The sequence below is a fragment of the Pagrus major genome, chromosome 13 (genome assembly GCF_040436345.1).
Source record: "Pagrus major chromosome 13, Pma_NU_1.0".
Taxonomy (NCBI): domain Eukaryota; kingdom Metazoa; phylum Chordata; class Actinopteri; order Spariformes; family Sparidae; genus Pagrus; species Pagrus major.
In genome coordinates this window covers 2,344,085-2,368,517 of record NC_133227.1, presented here as the reverse complement: position 1 = coordinate 2,368,517, position 24,433 = coordinate 2,344,085, and the positions used below count along the sequence as shown (strand labels likewise).

General features: G+C 42.3%; 1 protein-coding gene across 1 annotated transcript; it reads left to right on the top strand.

Annotated features, from left to right (window-relative positions):
* Window positions 1-260: 260 nt before the first annotated feature.
* On the top strand, window positions 261-24,177 carry LOC141006566 (protocadherin alpha-C2-like). Its single transcript, XM_073478770.1, has 4 exons — window positions 261-2,921; window positions 6,523-6,581; window positions 12,000-12,085; window positions 19,732-24,177. The coding sequence occupies exons 1-4, from the start codon at window positions 381-383 to the stop codon at window positions 20,043-20,045; spliced, it is 3,000 nt and encodes a 999-aa protein (XP_073334871.1). The 5' UTR covers window positions 261-380; the 3' UTR covers window positions 20,046-24,177.
* Window positions 24,178-24,433: the final 256 nt, after the last annotated feature.

Here is a 24,433-nt window from a genome sequence, read left to right as displayed (position 1 = left end):
TCCTGTCTAGTAGAGCTAACTGAACTCATTTATAAAAAAGGGACTCTTTTGGTAATTTTATTGTGGAAGGACAACACTTCTTTTCCGGTTTTGTTAGGGCTGAATTCAGCGGTCTTGACGGATCTCACAGCTCCAGCGGCAGGGAAACACACCCGTCAGCAGCGCGCACTGGAGACAAAAAAGCGCATCACGGACAAAGGAAATATGGGTGCGCTGGAGAGGATTCACCTCAGCCGGGTAACACAATGGATGAGCCGCTGCTGTTTCATTTACCGGGAGACCAATTAGCCCACCTTAATGAGGTGCTGGGATGCAAGATACTGCAAGCTAAAAAGGCGGAAGGCTGCGTTTAATCCGTCTGCGGATCCTGTGAGCTTGCGATGGCTGTGGCGGGGATATGCAACCGGATAGGGAATAATGTGCCTTTTTATTTTGTGATATTTTCCTTATTTTGTGGCCTTTCGTTCGGACAGTTGCGATATTCGATTACAGAAGAACTAGAAAATGGGGCACTGGTCGGTGATCTGGCGCATGACTTGGGGCTGGATATTCGAAAGCTCGCCACTCGAAAAATCAAGGTAACCTCCAACAGCGGTAAGCGCTACGTGATTGTCAACCCCAAAAATGGGAAATTACTCGTCAATGAGAGGATCGACAGAGAGGCGCTGTGCGATCTATCCAACACCTGCCTCATTAATCTCGAGGTGCTGGTCGAAAACCCCACTGAGGTGCACCACGTCGAGGTGGAGATCGTTGATGCCAACGATAACGCGCCGCAGTTCCCCAGAGACGAGTACCAATTGGAGATCATTGAATCTGCTCTGCCGGGTTCTCGTTACCCGATCGAAAACGCCCAAGATCCGGACATCGGGTCCAATTCTGTTCGCATGTATCAGCTCAGCCCCAACGACCATTTCGCGCTGGTTTCCAACAAACCCTCCCTCAATACAAAGCACATCGAGCTCGTGCTCAAAAAGCCCCTTGATCGTGAACAGACGCCTTATCACCAATTAATTCTAAGTGCTGTGGATGGTGGGACACCAGAGAAAACAGGCACGGCTAAAATCAATGTCCGGGTCCTGGACTCCAATGACAATATCCCCACGTTTGACAGCTCCGTGTACAAGGTGAAACTGCTGGAAAATTCTCCCAAAGACACCCTGGTGATTAAACTGAATGCAACTGATCTGGATGAGGGCACAAATGGGGAGGTTTATTACTCCTTCAGCAGCTACACTCCAGAGAGAGTGAGGCAGATGTTCAGCATGGACACTAACACAGGGGAGATAAGAGTGAGGAGCAATGTTGATTATGAGGAGACCAACTCCTACGAGATGTACATCCAGGCGATGGACAAGGGCCCCGGAGCCGTGGCATCGCACTGCAAGGTGGTGGCAGAGGTGGTGGATGTGAATGACAACGTCCCTCAGATAGTGCTGTCGTCTCTGTCGAGCCCTGTGAGGGAGGACGCCCGTGCAGACACAGTCGTGGCCCTCATTAGTGTCACTGATCGAGACTCTGGCGCGAACAAGCAGGTGAGCTTAGAGATCCCAGCAGGCCTTCCGTTCAAGATCAAGTCATTCAGAAATTACTACACCCTGGTTACCTCAGCCTTCCTGGACCGCGAGACCACCGATGCCTACAATGTCACTCTGAGTGCCACAGATGGAGGAAACCCTCCCCTCTCCTCCCAGAAAACCATACAGGTGGATGTGGCTGATGTGAACGACAACCCGCCGCGATTTGAGCAGACTTCATATACAGTCTATGTGGCAGAGAACAATGGCCCCGGCGCCTCTCTGTGTACTGTGAAGGCTCAGGACGCAGACATTAAAGAGAACGCACGCATCACCTACACAGTGCTCAATGACAACAACCATGGCATCCCTGTCACCTCGTATGTGTCTGTGAAGGCCGATACAGGGGAGGCGTATGCCCTGCGAGCCTTTGACTACGAGTCACTGAGAGAGTTTCACTTCCAGGTCAAAGCCCAAGATGGGGGCATTCCTCCGCTCAGCCGTGTCGCCACAGTCTACATCTACATAATGGATCAGAATGACCACTCACCATTGATAACCAACCCTCCCGGCAATGGCACACGCTCCTTGGAGACGGTACAAAAGAACGCAGAGCCTGGTGCCTTGGTGACCAAAGTGGTGGCATATGATGCAGACGCTGGTCCAAATGCCTGGCTGGTGTACGTGCTGGAGACAGCCACCGACCTGGACTTGTTCAAAGTGCACGAGCACACCGGTGAGATCAGGACAACTCGGAGGATCCTGGAGGACAACTTCACCTCCTTCGCTCTAACCGTTGTTGTGAAGGACCATGGGCAGCCTAGTCTCTCCTCCACCGCCACCATCAACGTGGCTGTCATGGAGGTGCCACCCAAAGTGGCTCCTGACCCCAAGAGGATCATCAGACCTCACAGCAATGTGCTTTTCTCCAACGTGACCCTCTACTTGATCGTAGCTTTGAGTGCCACGACCTTTGTGTTCCTGGTCACCGTGGTGGTGCTGGCCATCGTCCGCTGTCACGCCTACTGCACCCAGCCGGGGTCCTGCTCCCCTTGCTGTGTGTCACAGAAGCCCCCTCCAGATGGCGGGAGCAGCAGCGTGAGTGCTGGCGGGGGAGGCGGCGGTGCAGCCGGGGCACAACCTAATAACAATGTGGTGCTTCGGAGAGACCTTAAAGTGGAGCCTCACTACATTGAAGTGCGTGGGAATGGCTCCCTAACAAAGACTTACTGCTACAAGACCTGCCTGACAGCCACCTCTGGCAGTGACACTTTCATGTTCTACAACACAGGACGGCCCATCAGTGGCACTTGGGGCAGCGGTGCAGACCGCTTCTTCACGAGCGGAAGTGGATTTGTACGCAGACTGAGCATGCCTGATGCCTCGATGCAAATCTGCCCAGAGGTGTGTCATTCATTTTTTATGTTTACCTTTGCCCGCATGATTTAGACAGTAGTGGCTTTCATTGAGTACATAAGACCCTTTTCATTTATGTTGCATGCATTGTTGCTGTAATTTCTGCCAGTTTTATTTCTCTGCAGCAGGGTGATGATATCCCTGTATGTCAAGTTCGATCCCCTCCCGCTATGAATTGAATCCTTGCAGGCTTCAGTCTCTTTGTTCAGGTCCCACTTGCACCGTGCAGTCGCTCAGCCCAGCCCAGCTCAGCACTCACACTGCATTAGTGTCAGGCCTGATGCTTTTCAGGGTCCTGTGTTATTTCTGATGATTCAGAGATTTGTGTTTCAGTTCGAGGTTGTCATCACATCTACACTGAGAACAGGTCACGTACAGTCCTCGCCACTCGCTCATTCTCTGTGCAAGTGGGGTTGAGTTGTGCGTGGGGGTGGATATATGTGTTTGTGTGTGTGAGTAAAACTGTGACACAGGAGCAGTTGGGGTTAATTGACTCGATCAAAGGCCCTGCAAGACTAGTTGTTGCTGCCTCTGACTATAAAGATGTGCATGATACTGTGATGACACTGCATTAACACTCCAATGATACACATTTCTGCCCTATTCTAGATGAGTGAAACATTGAATGCCATTACCTGCAAGACCATATCTATATTATTATTGGTATAATGTCTGAGACTCTTTATCAACAATCATTGATTCAGATTAAATATTGTAAAAAAAAAAAAAAAAGCCACCAACATTCACACCAAAAACACCATTAATATCAAGGGTTAGGGTTTGCTGTTTAATTGGCATGATCTCAATGAAGATGCCCCAGATACCTGTTTCCCTAGCCATACATGCACCATTTGTGCAGCTCTTAAATTTGGAAATCTTCATGCCTATCAGTCGTAGATTTACGAATGCTTCAAATGGCGGAATAATATCATTTTTAGTGTCAGATTGTTGAGGCAAAGGCTCCCAAGGCTAAGAGGGCATCTCTGGATGCATCATCGTAATTATCAGGTGCCAGTCACTGGTACATTAGTCATACGAAAAATCTCTTCCCGAGACAAGTGTAGCAGTGTAAATTAAATTAACCTCCAGCCTCTGTTCCTCAACCCTGCAAATTAGATTTACTCAAAGAGGCTGAGTCTACCAGTGCAAAACACTCCCCTCTGAATTCAGCTGAGGAACATAATGTGCCATCTTTATCTGGGACACTTGCTGCTGCCTGAGCAGGTTTGTGTCTTAAACACAGCTTTTCTTATTCAGTGCTCCTGACGTCAAGGGCTGCAGCGTACACGATGCTGTCAGAATTTAGCTTTAGCGGTGATACAGATGCTCACGATCGTTGCATACAGTGCATGTGCCCAGTACCTATTCACAAGGAAAATCATTATGCAAGAGTCAGGCATAATTAATGGACGTGAAAGAGAAGCTCATTAAAAATATGACCTTTTGCCCTGTGAAATTCATATGGTTCTTTGAACTTAAAGACATAATCATCAGCAAAATCTGGCTAGGCTAATGAATGATATCCTGGCAGCCTTGACATAGTGAATACGTAGGTCAAACCCTGAAGGAATAGAACCCTGTTGATTTTGTGCCGGTTCATTGTTATTTGTTGTCCTATGCTGCGACTCCAGTTGTTGTAGGCTGGAATGAGCTAGCCAAAAACCCAATATTGCATTAAAGATAATAGTTTTTGGTCGAAGCTCCTCAAGTAATTAATCCAATCAGCTTTGCCATCTAGTTGGCTTCATCACTCAGTCGGTTTGTTCACACACCACTGATACGTCTGTCAATGAGGTTATGTGAAGTTTGGAAACAGAAGTATGAGGACATTAAATATAGCAATCTCTAAGATTCAGATTGTGGACTCGATCGTTATCTAAAATCACCAGATCACCCACCCTACTATGTAGATAGAAACATTAAACTTGGCTCAATAATGTGCAAATGAGTCCCAAGAATAATGAGCCTGATCGGCCTGATGGTGGTGCTACGATAGACCCTTTTCACTGCAGACTTTTTGACCCGTCAAAGCAGGAAAAGCACGTGACTGCATTCTATTTAGGTGGGCTACTTCCAGGACTCTGGTGTTGTGCATGCTCATTTACTGCCATGGCTAGCTGGGGACACTTAATAGAATGGAGCCAACATTAACGTTATTGGTCACACCGGTGCTTTTCCCGTTTTGACAGGTCTGTCTGCCATGAAAAGGGTCTATTGAGGCACAAAAACACAAATTCTTCTAACACTGTAAGTCTGATTGACTTGAAATTGGACACAGAAGTCCAGCTTAACAAAAGCCTCTTCGACTTTAAAAGTCAGTGTTTTGAGCTACTTTTAGCATTGTGAATCTATCAGCACCAAATTAAGTATACAACCTTTTAGGATTTTGCAGAATTGATTGATAAACATGGCCACCATCCACCAATAAATCTGAAGAGAAGGCAGGACTTTAAAAAATGATTCGTCAAACATCATACATTTAGATAAATATCTTCAAGCCGTTTTTTTGTAATAGGCCTACCGAAGAAGCATTTTGAGCCTGACCAATAGGGTGCCTCACAAATACCAAAAATGTATACCTTAAAACTATTTGACAGAATTTCACTAATTTTGGTGTGTATGCTATGTGTCATATTGAGCAGTGCAAGCAGATGCAGTCTATGATGATAAACAAGCGTGTGTTTGGTCTCCCTAATTCTATAATTTTTGTTGATTGAGCTGCTTCCTCCTGGCTTGAACCCACAAATTGCCTCTTGTGGCTGTATTATTGTTTTTTAGGTTTTTAGTGCAAACGTACTACCAAAAAGGTGTCGACACAGTAGTTTCAATTGAATGGTAATAATAACAGAAAATGAAATCAGTTAATAGTTAAGACTATTCAGAGATAATTTGTAATATATCACTGATGATGACCCCACACATTGTCTTCAACTAAATGCTACACATACATGACCATATTTGTATGACATCCCTTCACACTGGGCTAATGCAGACCAGAGGTACATGTATAGGATGTGGTTGCCTTGGTGATGATAGCTCTTGCTTATTGGTTTTTAAAGGCAATAACTTACCAAAGACTGCTGGGAGATGCAAGCACTCAGCCCAGGTTCATCAGGGGCAGACAGATCTACTGAGTCACACACAAATACATACACATCGGGCTATACAAACACTATACAAACACCCCGGCACTCAGGAAAAGGGCATAACTCTCCCTGCTCTCACATTTATAGAGCCATGGAGTGAGAGACTGTCCAAAAACTCATCAATATGGCTTTCAGTCACTGGCCTTTTTAAAGTCCTTCTGTGGCTGTGTGTGGATATCAATATGTATGCATGCGCGTGTGTGTGTGTGCGCGTGTGTGTGTGCTTGCAATGGGGGACACGACTGCAGTGTTCCTATCACGTCCAGAGCTGGGATGTGTATCATGATTAATTGATGAGGCCATGGCCCAGCCTGGCGCTTCACTGTATGAGATCAAACTAAACTCTCTCTTCCCCCATCTTCCCATCTTTCTCTCTCTCTCTCTCTCTCTCTCTCTCTCTCTCTCTCTCTCTCTCTCTCTTTATGTACCTCTTGCTCACTCAGCCAAAAGCCCCGAATGCTGACTGGCGATATTCTGCATCTTTGAGGGCAGGGGTGCAGAGGTAAGCACTTTCCGTCTTTAACTCTTTTGCAACTTTTGATCATATCGAAAAAGTTACACCTATTCATCCCACTCACACTGTCTACATCAAGTCTGTGCTACAGCTACAGTGACCCTCATGCTGCTCTTAACCACAGCTGCGGTGTATGGTATCTCTAAAAAAAAAAAAAAAAAACCTGCAGACAACTGCACCTCATAGTGACCTCTATTAAAAATCATAAAAAAGACATTGCAACATATCACTGAAAATTTCTGCCATCGTCAGATACGACTGCTAGTGGCCCCTCAGCATCTGTTTCAACCTCAACCCCGTCCTCCTCCTTTGGGAAAAGCCATGTGCGGCACCCATCAGTGCATGTATAGCACTCCTCCTCTGCAGTGTAATACTATATAGGTCATCTACATTCTGAGTGCCGCTTCCCCCATTTACAGTCTTTAAGCAGGAAGCATGAAGGACAAATGAGCTGACTATGACCTTTCTTAGATGATCAGATGCACACATGCATCAGTGTCTGCACGGACAACTGCCCAGCATGCACACATGTGTGCTTTTCTGTGTGTATTTATATATTTTTGTCCGGAGATGAGCGGGGGAAGTTGTGTACACAGACAGCAGAGGACATCTGGGACTCCAGTCAGACTTGTTAATTCCTTGTTAATTCAGATAAGACCTTATTACTTGACCAAATACCAATAATAGATTGATCTAAAGACGGATAGATACATTATATATGGTTTAACACATTGTGCCAATAATTACACTGAAACAAGGCTTAGTTAGGTTGTTGTTAAGCAGTGATAAATGGGTGCACATCTACACAAGATCGTTATTTCCCAACAATGATGAGCAGGTTTCTTTGACTTGGGTTTGTCTGGATTTTTCTAAACAAATGCAGAACAGAGTAAAATATATGAGTATTTTCATCTTTGTCTGAGTGATGAGGTACTACACGTGTAAGCATCCTCATTAGCTACCCACAGCAAATCAGAGAATACTGATATTATGAGGATCCATCAACAATTGGTGGCCAAGGGAATACGCGTTGCAACAGCCCAAAACATTTTCACGAGGAGAAACCTGCAAATATGGAAACAATGCAGTCAAAAACACACAAACCCTGAAAACAAGTAGAACAGAAAAACTAGATCCAGACACAATGGAAGTTCTCCAGGACTCTAGGGGGAGCAGTTAGAGGAATACCTTGATTTATGAACAGAGAATGGACCAGATGAGATAGTAGTCTTGTTCGAGATGAATTGTGTCTCGTACATGATTATTATTTAATCCGTGGCCTCGCCTGGAAAGTGGACAAGAGCAGCAACGTTAGCAATGAGCAGGGACAAAAAGCTGCAAGTGGGACATTTTCCTGCAGCCTTCAGTCTTTACAGGAAGTGACGGAAACACTTACATCCTATTTGATCTGATTCTGTTTTATTAAAATGTTATCAGACCAATATATCAGTTTGTACACAGGCTCATACTGTTTTAATTATGACAGGGTAGCCTATTAAAATGATATACAGGCGATCGTTGATATCTGTTCATGGTGTATATAAATCAGCTGAGTGGACCTGTTCCTCTCAAACCATATAAATAGATTGAAAGCATTAATAGTCAAAGATAGAGATAATAAATACAAAGACAGTCACTTTCATGATTGATCTGTCAGATATTTAGACTGTAAGTGCTTCACATCTGTACAGATGTTATTTTAAGAAACCCCACATCCCACTTACAATACCTTTTTGTGTTGCTAAATACTTAAATAACTAGAATGACGCTCAGTAAAGTGCATACTTTTGCAAAGGCCCAAGAGTCCTCTTTAATTCAGTCAAGCCTAATCCAATTTCAAACTTGATGGCCCTGAATCGCTCTAAATTTGAAACCACCCATAACTCCTGGACGATCATTTAAGCTCACCAGATCTAGGATCCACATTAAATTGTACTCACTCATAGAAACCAGGTGCCACGTAAATATGACTGATTTATTTCCATCAAGATCCATGCATTATTCCCTGAGAAATAAACAAAAATGTTAAAGAAAGTGAGATAAAATTGAATCCGTCTCTTTATCGGGATCTGCACCAAATGTTAATGGGGTCTATTCTGGGCTGAGACTTATCCTCCATCCAGGTTTCGTGGGAATCTGTTCTGTAGTTTTTTTGTAATCCTGGGAACAAACCAACAAATGACTAGATCACTCCAATGTTAGCATACAATACACTACAACTATGAAAAATTGTATGCAGTTTATAATATAAATGTATTTAGTTTGCCTGACTGCTACATGTCACCATCAAGTCAATTAAAGTCCTGGTTCTTGCAGTCGGTGGAGAGTGCTTCCCCTACAGGCCTGGAGAACGTCGCTTCCTTTGTATTGAGGATACAGCGATTTCTGTTGCGTTTGTTTTTAGGGTTTGTGTATTTTAGACTTAACATCATTTCTGTTTTTGCACTATTCTCATAATGGAAATGTGTTGGGCCATTGCAGTGCGTTTGTGTGTCAAATAGATAGAGACATGCTCTAACTGCATGCTTAATGTTTTCTTTCTTGCCCTTGTCAGCCACCGTATAAAATAAGTCTAATAGGTGCATTTAAACATGTAATGAAGTGTTTTGTTAATCTGATATGAGGACGACTGTAACATGGACTAATTAGTTTTACCTCCAGATGTCTCTTATTTGCACTGAATTTTCATAATTTCATGCTAACAATGCTTACTGTTCCGTCTAAGTTTGATTTAATTGGATATTAGTGTTAATTTCTCTGGTGCGGAGGGTATCACGATGTGCATCATGTCATCAAGTCACTGTAACATGACATGGATTAACATAAATCATCATTGCAATTTACCGCTGCCGTCTCTGAAATGGCAGCGCCTGTAACACACATAGACAGAGAGAGGCTCATGTTAACGCCTAACCCCAACACACGCAGACTGTAACGTATCACTCCACACACAGCATGTAGCAGCAACATCACTGACCCACATTACTGGTGTAGTCTGTCCGTGTAGAAAGCACCAGTGCTATGTGTGTCATACTCACATTGAACCAGCACCTTTGCTTATGTAAAAACATCAAACACATACTATTTAAAATGCACATGGCCATTTTATATTCATGGCAAATCCCTATTCAACACAACGAGTCTGTTGCAGTTTGAGATGGATGCACAATGTGCTGCATTGCAGAGGCCCCAGTCGGGGTAGGCCCTCCTATATACTGAGCTCTAGGTTCATTATCAATGTATGGGGAATTCTCAGCTAGGTTGAAACCGCACGCATGCATGTGGCTGTTCATGCATTATGAGAGTTTCTAAATTTAAACATACATTTTTAGTATTATGATGCTTTTGAGGGAAAGCTTTGGATGTTTCTCTTCAGCCCCATCGGTATTCAAGGAACTATCTTCGAACATTGTAATGTAAAGCAATTTAGTATTTACAACAAGCACATTTAAACACAAAAAAGGAATAGTTCAACAATTTGGAGAATATGCTTATTTAGATACTGTATTCCATTACTCTATCTGTCTGTTAATATGAAGTGACAGCCAGTAGCCAGTTATTTTAGCTTAGCATAAAGACTGAAAAAAGTGAGAAACAGTTGGCCTGGCTGTGGTAACAAAATGCTTTCCAACACCTCCAAAGCTCACTCAAAATTGATATCTGTTTTGTTCAATCCATAGAAAAACAGAACTATATGACAAAATGTGGTTTCATTGGGGATCATGTGTGGGACTGTCTGAAGTCTCCACTGGCTGCATGGTCACAGATTTGGTAACTTTGATCTGAACCAGGCTAATATGAACTGAGAAGTATAAGTAAAACACATTTTTCAATTTTAATTATTTCTTTTAAATGTAAATATGACATAATTTAACTACAAAAGTGAAGGTGGATCACATCAAATTGAACACTGCATTTATGAATGTAGCTTCGTCCACAAAATCAAGCTTAAAGGTTCATTTAATTGTCATCCTACAAGGCAAGGCTGTACAGCAAAATGCATGTTGTAGTCCCTGTATGCTACAGAAGAAAACCTACTGTCTATGGAGGATGAATACCTGTATGATATACCATATAATGGTGTGAGCGACCATAATCAAAACCTCATTTCCATGAAACAAAAAAGGCACAGGAACATATATCTTGCTCATCTTCATTGCTTGGCTGACTCTCCCTGCCTTTACTTGCTCCCTGCAAATGTACAAAGAATGTTCAAATGCAGATATTGACGAACCAGAAGGCCTTTAAGTGGTTTTAAACATACTTACTGTACTCCTCCTAACTGCACAATGAAGACATTTGGGTGATGACAAGCTGAGGTTTATTTCTGTTGCATGAAAGACAAAAAAGGGATGAAAGAGTGAACATCAAGTGCTGCGTTTATCGGGAGCTACAAAATGACTCAAACTTTGAAAATGGGTTATTTCCATAGTCACCTGCACGGCCACGTACTGTGTGCTGACCCAGTCACTTTACAGTAATGTCGACACATCGCCACTGAGGCTGGGGACTGTTAACATGGCCGTCAGCATGGTAAGAGTAAGGATGTAGTTAAAAGGAGAAAGCATAGAACAAGTCCCTTTAATACCAGTATTTAAAGCGGACCACCACCACCACCACCACTATGAAGATTTTTTGGATAATCTAACTTGTATCAGTCATTACGCATATGTCAGATGATACTTAACAATGGTTCAGTGATTCTTAATCTTGTTCCTCAGCAACGAGAGAGCAATTTCTTTTGGAGTAAACCATAAAATGAGCAGTCATATTACAAACGAGTCATCACATGACTGCAGTTCACCAGGTGGAAGCCATTAACTATCTGGTAATAAACAGCACTTCGGGTTTTCAAACAGCCAAATTGAATTGAGGAGTTCTGCCTTAGGCTACACAATGTGCATATTTGTATTCTCTCTTTCACTGGTTCTCTCATTTTGGCCATATTTTCTCATCCTCGATTAGTTGTTTCAAAAACGAGGCTTGACAGGCAGCCAGTAACTGCCTTTGATCACCAAAATGAACAAAATACTTGAGTCATATTCAATCTTTGTAGTTAACTTCAGTGTGGGAATGACTTGCCATGGTAGGCAGATTTCATGCATTCTTATTCTGATGTTCGGCACAGGCCTTTTTCATGAAAGAATTCTACTTGGCTGCTTTGTTTTTAGGGTAAAAGGTTTTCCATTGTAATGTTTTAAGGCATTCCATATAAATAGTTTACTTGATGCACCTATTGCTGTAAAGGCCTGAAACAGTGACCATTGATGATGATGTTGATTATATATCTATATATGATTATCTATAAAATCAAGGAAAACAAACAAAATTAATAATAGTGAGCGGTTTTCTTTTTAACGACTTGATGTGTCTCACTGAGTTTGCTGCATGTGTTCTGCCTTTCAGTTCGGTCCACATGGAGGAGTCCTCTGTGATGCAGGGAGCACAGGGGATGCTGGTCCAGAACTGGCCCACTGTGTCCAGCGCTGCAGGTGAGTAGAAGCCTACGAGTCAGGATAGAGTGAAAAAGCACCACGAGTGTCATCTTCTGTGGGGTCATGGTGACAGACAAGTATAATTGATTTTGCTATTTGTACTTAGATCTACATTTGAATGGAAGGAACTGAGCAAGATGGCTCCAAAATGTATGGAAAAGTAGACGTTTAAGGCGGGAGCACTGACAACTCCGAGCTATTTGGTAAAAGGCATGTTAAAGCTGGTATCTTTTTTTCAGTATTGCAATAGAACATATTTCTTGAAACATGATTATCAAAGTGAAAGTGGTCTTGGAGCAATGTTCTTGCCCACCACCACAAGCACCACCAAGTCTATTTTTGATGGAAGCGGACCGCAGCCATGTCACTCTGCACAGAGCAGATCGAGCGCATCCAGTCAATTTTCAAAATAAAACACCCAGTATTCAGGCTCTACAGCACAACAAAGTTGGAAATATTAATAATAAACACCCTTAAAGCAGATAAATCATTAAACAATTTAACTAAGTAGCCTACTTAACCACAGTAGGTGCACAAAAATCAAGCAGAAATTATGAAGTACACACAGTCTGAGTAACTCAACAACAGTTCCAGGACAGAACAAAACAGTGGCGTACACGCCAGGTACCAGAGACGTGCCCAGTGGAATCCAAGGGTAACCATGGCACACTAAAACTGTAACTTTACTAGTTATTTAAGTTAGCATATAGCTAAACAATGGCAATAATGAAAGAGTTGAGTAGTGTGGGTCTCTGACCTATTACCCCCAAATATGCTAGACATAACCTTGACTACATTTTAAGCTCTGAAGGAACAGGATATACTTCCAGGAAGGTAATTTCAATAAATATAAATTCAGATTTTTTATTACTTAAGGAATAGTTTGACATTATAGGAAACATACTTGTCAGTTTTCTTGCAGTGGGTTAGATGAGAAGATTGTTTTAAGCTGTCATGTCTCTATGCTCAATATGATGCTAGAGCAAGGAGAGAATTAGCTTAGCATAAAAACTGGAAGTAGTGAGAAAAAGCTAGCATTGTTCCGTCCAAAGGTAGAAGGGAATCTCAAATAGGTGTTTCTTTTTTCCTTGTTTATTTGTGTTTTTTTTTTTTTACCTTTGGACAGAGCCAGGCTATGGTTCCCCTCACTTCTGGTCTTTATGCTAGGCTAAGCTAAACGTCTCCTAGCTTTAGCTTCTATTTACCCTGCAGACCTGAGAGTGTTATCAATCACCTTATGTAGGTCTACCTCTCAAAAAGAATAAGAATATCTCCCAAAATGCTGAACTTGTAAAAACATTTTAGTTTAAAGTAAGTGTCACAAAGCTCCCCACGCCTAAATTCCATTACAATCACACTTTACACATAACAATTCATCCATTGCATTAAATCCTATTCAAAACGCTGAATTAATTGTGTTAAATTCATCTTTGTTTTTACTGGGGATTTGAGAGAATTGTCCTTTGAATATCTACATGATCTTGAATTCCAGTTTGATGTTCATACAGAGCTTAGCTGAGGTGCCAAAAGCCCGGGGCCTTTATGCAGAGCCACATATAAACAGCTATGTCCTCCCATAAAAGCATCTGGCAGCACAGAGAGAAACAGACTGAAAAAGAAAGGCGACTGCTCTTTAATGAGAAAAGAGTGGGTGGGAACATTGAAAATGTGTTGCAACACAACATCAGGATGAGTAGAACTGGCCTTAAAAAAATAACTGTGCTTTATCATTCACAGACACACTGGCTCAGAGCTAATGACTAACAGCTTTTGTCAGCTTACTGGAAGACTTTTTATAACTAGGCTTTCGAAACAGTGTTAGCTGTTCCCTGGTTCCTCCAGCCAAGCTTCCATTCATTGATTTTCTGTCGAGCTCAGGAATTAAAACATAGGTAGAGACCTAAAGGGTGAAGGGTAGCATCACACTCAATCACTCAACGAGTCAGTGACAGAATATGTCTCACTGTCTGTCAGCTTTTCTGTCTGTGGAAAGGAGAGCTGCAATCGTTTGAGGTACACGATGTACCAGTTTCTGGTATCTCTCGGACAGTTTTCTGCAGAGAAATGTGTTTGTTTGTTTTTTTATTTTTTTTATAGCAGATGAAAAGCCGCCTCTGAGGTCATGTAAAGACTCAAACAGTATTGTGTACAGTAGAGCTTCAACGTTGAGTCGATAAGTCAATGAAAAGAAATTTAATTGCTGACCATTTTCATAATTGCTAAATCTTTTGAGTCATTTTACATGCAAAAATGTCAAACACTTGCTGGTTCAAGCTTCATTAATGTACACATTTACTGCTTGTCTTTGTTATTTATGAAAGAAAATGAATAGTCTTTGGGTTTTGGACTGTTGGTTGGACAAAAAAAGCAATGTGAAGATGTCACTTTGAGCTCAGGGAAATTGTGATGAGCATTTTTCATAATTTTATACAAACATTTTATAGCCAAAATGAATAATCAATAAATCATGAAAATAAACGGCAGATTAATCAATAATTCAAATATTTTTTTCAGCCCTACCATACTGCAACCTATAAGCAGTCAGCCAAATATCATGACAAAGCGGGAAGAAGACCTATCCATCCAAGACAGGATACCATGTCAGTGTCATATTTTGCCTCACCAAGGCCTGAAAGGGATATAAAAGGTTCAAGACCAGCAGGGTCTGGGTGGATGGATTGGTCAACCGCATTTGTCAACGTTGATTGTTGAGTCCAGTGTGTAGAAATTAGGGGGATCTATTGGCAGAAATCGAATCGAGTACTCATAATCATGTTCACCTGAAAACAAGAATCATTGTTTTTGTCACCTTAGAATGAGCCATTTATATTTACATAGGGAGCGGGTCCTCTTCCATGGAGTCCGCCATGTTGGACCGCCATGTTTTTACAGTAGCCTAGAATGGACGAACCAAACATTGGAGAGTGCCTTTCATGTTTTTCCAAGTTTTTACCTTCCATTGTAAAGGAAGATGAGATGACGGTGTTGGTTGGAGTCTTCAACTTCATCACTTAATGCTACGCACTGTTCCTTTAAGGAAGTAGTGATTTGAACCAAAACCATGATCTTTCCCTAAACCTAACCAAGAAGTTAAGTGCCTAAACCTGACCAAAGTGACTGTCACCTGGAATGTTTCTCAGCTAGTTTTATTTGTAAAGTATAACCAGATGTTACATATCCATTAATGCTAACTTGACCGCTTCATGAGAATGTGTACTCTTCATGCACATGCTTTAGCGTGATACTGGGTTGCAGGGGTGTGTTGTTGCCTTAGAAAATGAATTGTTAGGAGAAGCTCAGTGCTCAGGTAAAGACATGTACTGGATTGCAGGTTGATCCTCTTTACTATGCATGAAGAGGTGGAGTCTTTTTTGTGACACATTTCCATGTCTGCAGTGGATTGTTATCACCATGAAGTTGTCTGATACGCTGCGATGTATCTACATGCGGCGCGCTCACAACCGGGTTTATGTAAGTGACCCATGGCGCAGATGAGGAGACATTTGTCTAATGCCAGAGGGGGAGAGAAGCTATTATCGGTAAAAGGAAGGTACCGTGAAATAAAAAGAGATCCGGAAACATTAAAAGCGATTTTGGAGAGGAAGAGCAGAGGAGACGTACAGGGGGATGGAGGGAAATAAAGCGAGGTGTGGGGGGATGGAGAAAGAGAAAGGTTAAGAGGATTGGCAGGTTCCTGCAGTAGTGTTGTTGCTAGGGAACGCCATGTGACCTGTTGCCTGGCAACACTGTCTAACTGAAAGATTGCTGCAGCGGCCGCACCCTCCATCAGCGGGGAGTGGGCGAAGGCAGTTTCCATAGCAACCGCTCATATCTCTGAATGGAAGATTTAGAGACAGAAAAAAAAAGGAAGGCGTAAGTAGCGGGAAAGGGATGGGGACTCTGCAAGGGCAGGTATTAAGAGGGAAAAGAGGGCAGGCAGTAATTGAGGGGAAATAACATCAAAAAAAGGATTGTTTGGGTAGATGTGTCTCATGCAGAATATGTATGATGTACCGCATATATTTACACAGGCACTACAGGGCTGTCAGATTTGTGCATGTGCTACAAACCACCAGAGGGATTCGTTTTAGATGGAATCCTGGACTAGACAGGAAATAACGTAGCCTATTTTAAATGTAGGACATCAGGTTACACGAAATGAGGCTCCAAACACCCACATATCTCCACCAGGTGTCATGGCAACCTCCTCACAAGGAGCCGCACTGACCCGCTTACCAGCAGTTAGACGATAATCCGTTTCAGATTTTCAGCGCGTTTGCCGGGAAATATAGGCTAATATGAAGCAATGGCAGAGTTACAAATAATCCTCCATGTTAGGGAAACTGTGGCACAGACGAGGCAAAGCTCCTCATAGCAGCACAGACTCATCTGACCTGCTCGTTGTAAATTACTGTTTCACATGCACACACACACATACACGGGAATATCTCAGATTAATACCTGGGCCGGGATTCTAATTAACAATGTCAGACATTTGGATTTGTCACAGCCGGTGCAGAGAGCCCTGGGATGTCCCAAGACGCTGAGACAATATTCACTTGATTAGACGCTACACAGCCACTTGACATTTTAGCTCAGTTGGTCATGCGTAGGAATATGAACTGCTGTTGCCCCATCGGGTGTAAAAATGCCAGAAAAACACAGGAGTTTTATTGCAGTTGCAGCTCCGGTACCAGTCCAGTAATGTTGCTCACGTTTCGTAATTGCTTAGTGAGCTTCAGATCAAGACTTACCTCAATGTGAAGAACAGTTTCAATAAGTTAAACCATATCTTAGGTCTTGTTTATTCTTCCATGATAAATTGTCAAATTAAGTAGGTCATGGCTACTGTAATAGTCTTACCAAAATCGATTAGTGGACCCAATAATCACTACTGATTCCAGACACTTGGATCAAATCAAGATTATGTCAAAAATGTCTATAAAAGCTTATGTTAATATCCATGTGCAGCAGAGGATGGGTATTAATGGTTCAGTAAACCCCTCACCTTTGCTCTAGCGCATCATGAGGCTTTCTCAATTGAAATGTATCGAGCACATTCATATTCCAAATAAGGAACACTTTTTGTTGCACACTGATTGGCCTTTCGTCTCCAGCTGAACTTCTTCTGTAATATGACATTCATTCCCCCAAGAAAGACCCTCTGTTGACCTTTAGTCATCTGCCAACACAAGACTTTCTAAATAAAGTATTTCCAGCCTCTTCTGACTGAGCATCAAATCACCTTCCTTTAAATAGTAGCGTCAGGTAACAGGAAATGGTGCGTCGGGTATATAAAATGGAGGTGCTGCTACATTGTGCGCAGCGATGCCATGCACTGCATTACCGGCTCAATAATCTCATCCACATCCTGCATCGCAGTATTCTGCACACCTCCTTTAACTCACCGGCTGTCTTTTTCGGTTTATTTTAAGCTCGGTTGTCCTCCTCCACATGAGAAGCAGTCTTCCTTGCCCGGACCATTGACAGCCGTTGAATGGGACTTATTTAAAACACCAGATCCTCTTCCTTCCTCTTTTTAATACCCAGATTAAATACAAACAGACAGATCATACCATCAAATGTCATAATCCTCAGAAACAGACTAGCATTAGAGTATTAAAACGCCAACTCCGCTAATGGCGTGATAAGATGATAACATCTGACACTGACTAATCATTAAACAAGCTAAATTACACAGGTCAATTAGCTGCACAAAAATAGTTTAATATGAGACAAAACCATGGTTAAAAAAAACAAAGCTAGGCTAAATCTGGCCTTCTCTCAGTTTTCATTCATGGTTTATTTATACCGGTCCGTCACATGCTAATTATTTAATGTAACTTAAAAATGAATACTTCTATTTTTGCAAGTGGAAAACAAATAATTTATGTGTGTCTGTGGTCTCATGTTCTGGTCACAATGGCATGTTGCTGCTATGTTCCTTTGAACCTGCTGTACTCAAAGCATCAGTCCTTTACAGCGTCGCATTAGCACGATAATACATGATCAATTGTGAGTGAGTCATGGCTCCTTTGCAGAAGTGGTTAATGCAGCGCTATCCATTGTGCAGTGTGGCAGTGTCCATAACGTCTGCTCTTTAATATTCTATACATGTAATTTATTCTCATCCTCGACGAGCTCATTGTAGGGACTCAGTGAGGCACTGTGCTTATGGACAAGTGTGTATTTTCAAAATAGTGTACTCCCCAATGGGACAGTGGTTGGAACCATTTCAGCGCTCCAGCAATGTCATAAATAGCCTACAAAGAAAAATCAAACAGAATCTTTTTGCAAGGGCCTGTGTTTGATCTAAATAAAATCCAGACTGAAAGTAGGTCAGTGCAGAGGGAACTGGTGTGGGCCTGAGAGCACCGTGTCTGCAAAACCCGCCCACCCCCATCCTCCTTCCTGCCTCTCTCCCTCTCTCTGTCTCTCTCTCTCGCCTTATCTCATCTAACATCCTCTCTCCTCTTCATTCTGGCACCTTTCACCTTTTGACCTTAACAGATATGTCTCATTTTCACTTTACTTAATAATTTCTCTATTTATAGACGCTTTTTCAGTATCTATTTTCCCGACTTGCCATCTGAGGTCCTTTTCTCTGTCGCATCCGTGCTTGAGCAATAAAGGTTGAATCCCTGTCTCTGGCCTCCTATGAGAGCTGGATTAAACTGCTGCCATCATCCAAATGCAAATACAAATCGCACTGCCAAGTTAAACATCCCTGTGGTCTAAAGGTTAGTCCCCTCCAGCGTTCCCTCCTGTGGTCTCGGCTGAATCACTGTCCTGAAAATGTCTACACCCCGCGGATGTCGCTCCATTGTCAGGCTACCACTCTGCTCGCTTTTGCTTGATTTTGATTTTTTTCCTTGTGTGTCAGATTTTATGAACATCTCAGAGAACAAATAATAAAGTTTAAGTACGGTGTGGTGCATGGCAAGCAATTAATTAATTTGTATAAGCCATTTTACAGGATGGGGGTCAGACTATTTCATGGCTGGGTTCAGTGTTTTCCTTGTGGTGATGGATCCCACTGCTTTACTTGATAAGACCTCTCTTTTTGCCTCTGATTGGCTTGCCAGTGTAAACCTAACCCCAATCAATCTCACTCAGTGGGTCCAATAACGTGTCCTTTCCTGGAATTTCTGCCTAGCTACTGCTTCCTAGCCAATGCATACATATCGCCATGTAAAATTAAACAAACAAGATATAAAATGGTCAGTGAGCTTGCTGAAAAAGACTTTCACCAGGTTTTTTCCTGTGTATTCAGTCTTTGTACTAAGCTAAGCTAACTGGCTGCAGCCTGTAGCTTTATATTCTGCCATACACACATGACAGTGGTAACAAACTATGCACAAAAGTCAAATGTCAATATATACAGTAGACGCTCCTGACAGAGGCAAAGGAGCAATATGTCAAATGTAAAAGCTGTAGGCACACATTTACTGTCCGTCTGCCCTGAGGTCCATCACTCACAGCACCTCAACAAGATCACATTTTTTTTTGTTGGTCATGTGATTTGTTCTTTCAGCCAATATGCAACAGGCCCTAATAAAGCAGGGTGGTAACAATGATTGAATAACGGTAATGAGTAGCCATGATTAACCTGATTTCTCTTTCTTTTCATCATATCTGTGTAGATGGAGAGGGTGGTGGAGAGCTGTCACCCCCAGTGGGCGCTGGAGTCAACAGCAACAGCTGGCACTTCAGATACGGTGCCGCACAAGGCTACGGCCCTCCTCAGCCATTGAAGCCTGGAGAGATTCCTCCTGAAGCCTTCATCATCCCCGGATCCCCGGCCATCATCTCTATCCGCCACGACGCCGGCCCTGTGGACGACAAGGGTGACTTCATAAGCTTTGGCAAGAAGGAGGAGGCCAAGAAGAAGAAAAAGAAGAAGAAGGACAAGAAGGACAAGAAGGATAAAGGAAAGGATGACGGGGGGGACGAATAGAGGAGAAGGGGTGACTTGAAAACAGAGCTACCAACAAGCTACCATCCCAATCACAGAGCCAGAAACAAAAGCCAAATGCGTATTATAGAACAGAGGGAGCCTCCTTGCACCATAGACATTGTACGGTGGCCAAACCCTCATTAGACCAGTCCTGGCTCCCCACACCATGTGAACTAACTAAACTAACTCTCTTTCTCTTGGCTCATTTGGCCCATAACTTTGGCCCTTGAAAGGTTTATGGTAAACAAATGTGACGTCACCTAAAGACTGGACCAAATTAAAACAGAAAGGATTTTATTGAATTAGATTAAACTTTCTGTGATTTTCTGCCCCCCTCCCCCTGCCAGTTTGTAAACTAAAAACAAAAACACCTGAAAAGGTGTACTATTTGTATCTGACCATTGTCAGCTGAGGCTGCCTGCGTTGGCATCTCTGTCTTTATGCAGCCCCCCTTCCTTTTTGGCTCGCCTAGTTGGAGGTGTAGCGGACGCCGAACGAAATAAATGAAACAGAGGCTTTTGTCTTCGCTATTATGGAGGCCTTGTAGAAATTCAGAAAATGTGGTCTTTTGTATAAAAAAAGAAAAATGAAAAAGCAACAACATACAGTATATGTACCATGAGATTAGCACCTTGGAGAGAATGAGGTGGCTGAGACAAGCGGGACCACACTCGAATTAATAGCTCTGTTTCAGTGTATCATAGCACATTGGAGAGGCTGAGGAACTGGACTGGTTTGCACCAACTATGCGCAAGTTTGTTCCCAGGTTAGGGTATAAAGTTAGTGGCTCCGTCACTGTTAGTTAATTTGCAATTAGCAAGTTACTAAATTCGATTGTACCATAGGTAGTAAGGAGAGAATTCTACAGCTGTAGCTAGTTAAAAACATTAAGACTTCAGACTTGTAGCCAATCAGCACCTCGCTCATGACAAACCACGTGGATTTGTAGTTGACTAGATTGGCAGAAAAATTATGATTGGTAAATAGAATCCATATTTGACTCTTAAAGGACAATACTAGTTTCTGCATGTTTTAGTCCATTCTCTACAAATCTTTTATACTTTATGTCACAGACCGTTGACTTCAGGGAAATTTTAAATTATTTTCCCTTCCCTGCAGGCAGCCATTGGTTTTACACAAAAATAAATGAGCTGAGACGTTTTTTGCTTTATGAAATCCATCACAGTGTTCGTCTTTACTGTTGGTTAAGTTACATTTTCATCACATGGTATTGTAGCTGAAGCGCAGACGAGGGATAGGCATTTCAGGCAAAAAAAAAGCTATGTGACTGTCACCGGGAAGTATTTGGTGATTATTTGATGATCTGCTGTTTGTATGTACTGTAGCATATAGTTGTACCAGAGCCTGGTAATAATAACGCCATTCTACCAAGGCCTGTAAACGTTATTTTCAGGCCCGGTAACAACAAGGGAAAAGCAATGGAAAATGTGTTTTTTCCAGACCAAACCATATTCAAAAATCAAGAACCATCCCTGGTGCAGACTCAAACCTGCACTGTATTATACAGTAACATATGGCAAAATTAAACATGACGGACCACGTATGTCAAGCAAGTCTCAGTATGTTGATGTTAATACTGTATGGAACTGAATCGGAGCCAGATTCTGCCTGAAAGATGACAAAAACTTAAAAATTCAATTGGCAAATCGAGAAAAATTTGTAGAAAATGGGTGCAAAAACATCCAAAATCACTGCTACAGTCCTTTAAGTCGCAAAATGGCATGGATTTACTAAAGACAAAAAAATACGCCGTGTGCAAAAAGAAAAAAGAAAAAAAGAAGAAAAAAAAAATTCCTGCTTAACTGTTAGTGAGTGCAATTGTGTGACTTTGTATCATTTGCACCTGCTTTACTGCTTGCTTAACTATTTAGTTGTTACTTAAGGTTACGTAACAGATTTTTCGTGGTGCTACCGCTTGTGTTTTAGCAATGCGTGAATCGGGATTAGTGGCTACTATCGGATATAACTAGGGAACCTACATGCAGCTGATGCAACCGGCCCCTGACCTTGCCCCCTCTCTTGGAATATGGAGCCGGTCATGGGGTCTTAATCCCACTGTGTATCAGCACGCCCAGTCTGACACACACGTTATTGTACACAAACACTGACTCTCTCTCCGCCTCTTACTCACACATACACACGAGCAAACACGCACACACATTCTCTCATACGTACGAACACACAAAAGAATACAAGCCCCTCTCTGGAAACCCCAAGACTGAAGGCCAGTGCCATCCTTAATATGGGATTGTATTATATGGCTGGGACGCAGGAACGTTGCTCGTCGCTTCATTTCTGTTCAAGCCTGATCCCTCTACTTCTGTCTTTGAATGTTAAGTAGTTGTTCTTCAAGCCCTGCACCACTGCCTAGACTGCTTCAGTGCTTGTAGGATTTGCTTGCCCGCTGCCTGTTTCCTCCCTCTACTCCAGTTTCTTCAAGTCAACTTGGTCGGACGGCATCTATTCGAGTCACCGTCCCTCGATGAACTGTGCCGTTGTAACACAGTGACATTTGTGTATTTGCGTATTCACACACAGAGTACACACATATGCACCACATACATCTTTTGTTAGGGTTAACTTCAACTGAGCTTAGGCGCTTCAGCCAGAGTGTCTCTTCTGATGGCTCATTGTCGACAGTCCTGTCATCTCTCGCCTCGGTTCCACGCATCGCATCGTGAGGACGTCTGACAGGTTCGCAAAAAAGTGAAATTACGCTGTCGTGGTTGTGATGAGACAAGATGGAGGGGCAGAAAATAGCAGTCATTGTAGTGTGTTGTGTAGATAAGGAAGCTAGCGCAGAGTTAATTGGGCGAGTCTTTCTTCTTTTGCACGAGCAGAGGTGTTGCAGTTTTTCCTGTGTGTCAGCCATTAGTGACAGTCGATTAACCGGGGTCGGTTAAAACCACTTCCAAAATAAGCGAAGCAGCAGCGGAAAGATGTTGGCGGTTGACTTGGAAAGGGGAGGGGGGGCCCACTTAGGGATAAATGGAGGTGAAGCTCTCTGTTGAAAGAGGTAACATGGTAGAATATGGGAAGATGAGATCAATAATCAAAGCTGGAAAGACCTTAAAAGTATGCATTTTTTTGCTTAATTGCTGAACACAAACATCAGCAATTATGCTGCTGGAAGAAATGCAGTGACGCAGGTGTGAACTGTTTCATATTGTGAAACCCTGGTCTAGCATGGTGGAGAAGTGTCATAAAATCTCACCTTAGTGTTCCTTTTTTTCAACCGTCGTCTTACCAGTCACCGTAGGGGTATATAGGTGCTGCTATCAGGCTCAATCCCTCCCATGCACACGTTTCCTTAACCCCCCTGCCCTGTCCTTCAGGTGTACTTCTGTGCTGTCAGATCACCAAGTGGCTGTTTGCATGTTATAAGCAAAGGAAACAGATACTATATAGATACTATATATACATAGATATGTTTTTCCACTGGGAAATGCGTATCGGAATACATATACCTCTGATACACATTCTCAAAGACAATACACGCACATTGAAAGACCCACACACTCGCCATACATACATACACACATATACGCTATTGCGAACAGTAACTTGTGGAAAAAACCTAAAAGAATCACATTTTTTATCCTGTTGAAAATGAATTTAATCTTCTAGATATACATAATGCTATTGTGTTATGCTATGAAATGCTTTTTTTTTCTGTTTCTACCCTCATGATTTTCATAGGTGAGAAAACCAACCCTTAAAGTTGTGTTAAGCTTTGAAACGATGATCAAACAAACACTATTGTGAAATGGAAATCATTTACTCACCCTCCATATCTATCCCTCGCCCAGTAGAGACAAAAAGAAAATGAAAAAAGATGAAAAAAAAGATCAAAATAAGTAAAAAATGGTATTAAAAAAAAAATAAAGTTGATGTATTCTCTGCTTGTGTATAGTGAATGTTCCTCAGTCACTGGTAGTGGCAGTGAGTGGCACATACCAGTGGACTGTGACAGTGCAGATCTGTTAATAACTTCTTTTTGTACACCTGCTTCATCATTGTAAAGGTGATAATAGTGATTCTTATGATTTCATCAATCTGGTAATGTGTTTTGTTAACAAGTCACAAATAAAGTTTTTCTTAAATATCTTAATATCTGAACTGTGTTCTCACTTTATTTCAATCAACAGTGGTGTTACAGGATAAATTCACCCAAAAATGACAATTCGGTCATTATCTACTCACTGACAATGTCGATTGAAAGTCCGGTGAAGTTTTCGTTGTCCACAAAACATTTCTGGAGCTTCACAGTGTTGCTCCTAAACAGCTGAAGCAGATGGGGACCTCTTTTAAAACCTGGAAATGCCAGAGACTTGGTTTACGCTGGACAAGCTGTATGGAGCCATTTT

Bases quoted from the DNA above. Each gene is read 5' to 3' on its own strand.
- LOC141006566 (XM_073478770.1), top strand. From the start codon at position 381: ATGGCTGTGGCGGGGATATGCAACCGGATAGGGAATAATGTGCCTTTT. The intron at 6,582-11,999 runs GTAAGCACTTTC...TCTGCCTTTCAG, and splicing joins TTGAGGGCAGGGGTGCAGAG to TTCGGTCCACATGGAGGAGT. The intron at 12,086-19,731 runs GTGAGTAGAAGC...ATATCTGTGTAG, and splicing joins CACTGTGTCCAGCGCTGCAG to ATGGAGAGGGTGGTGGAGAG.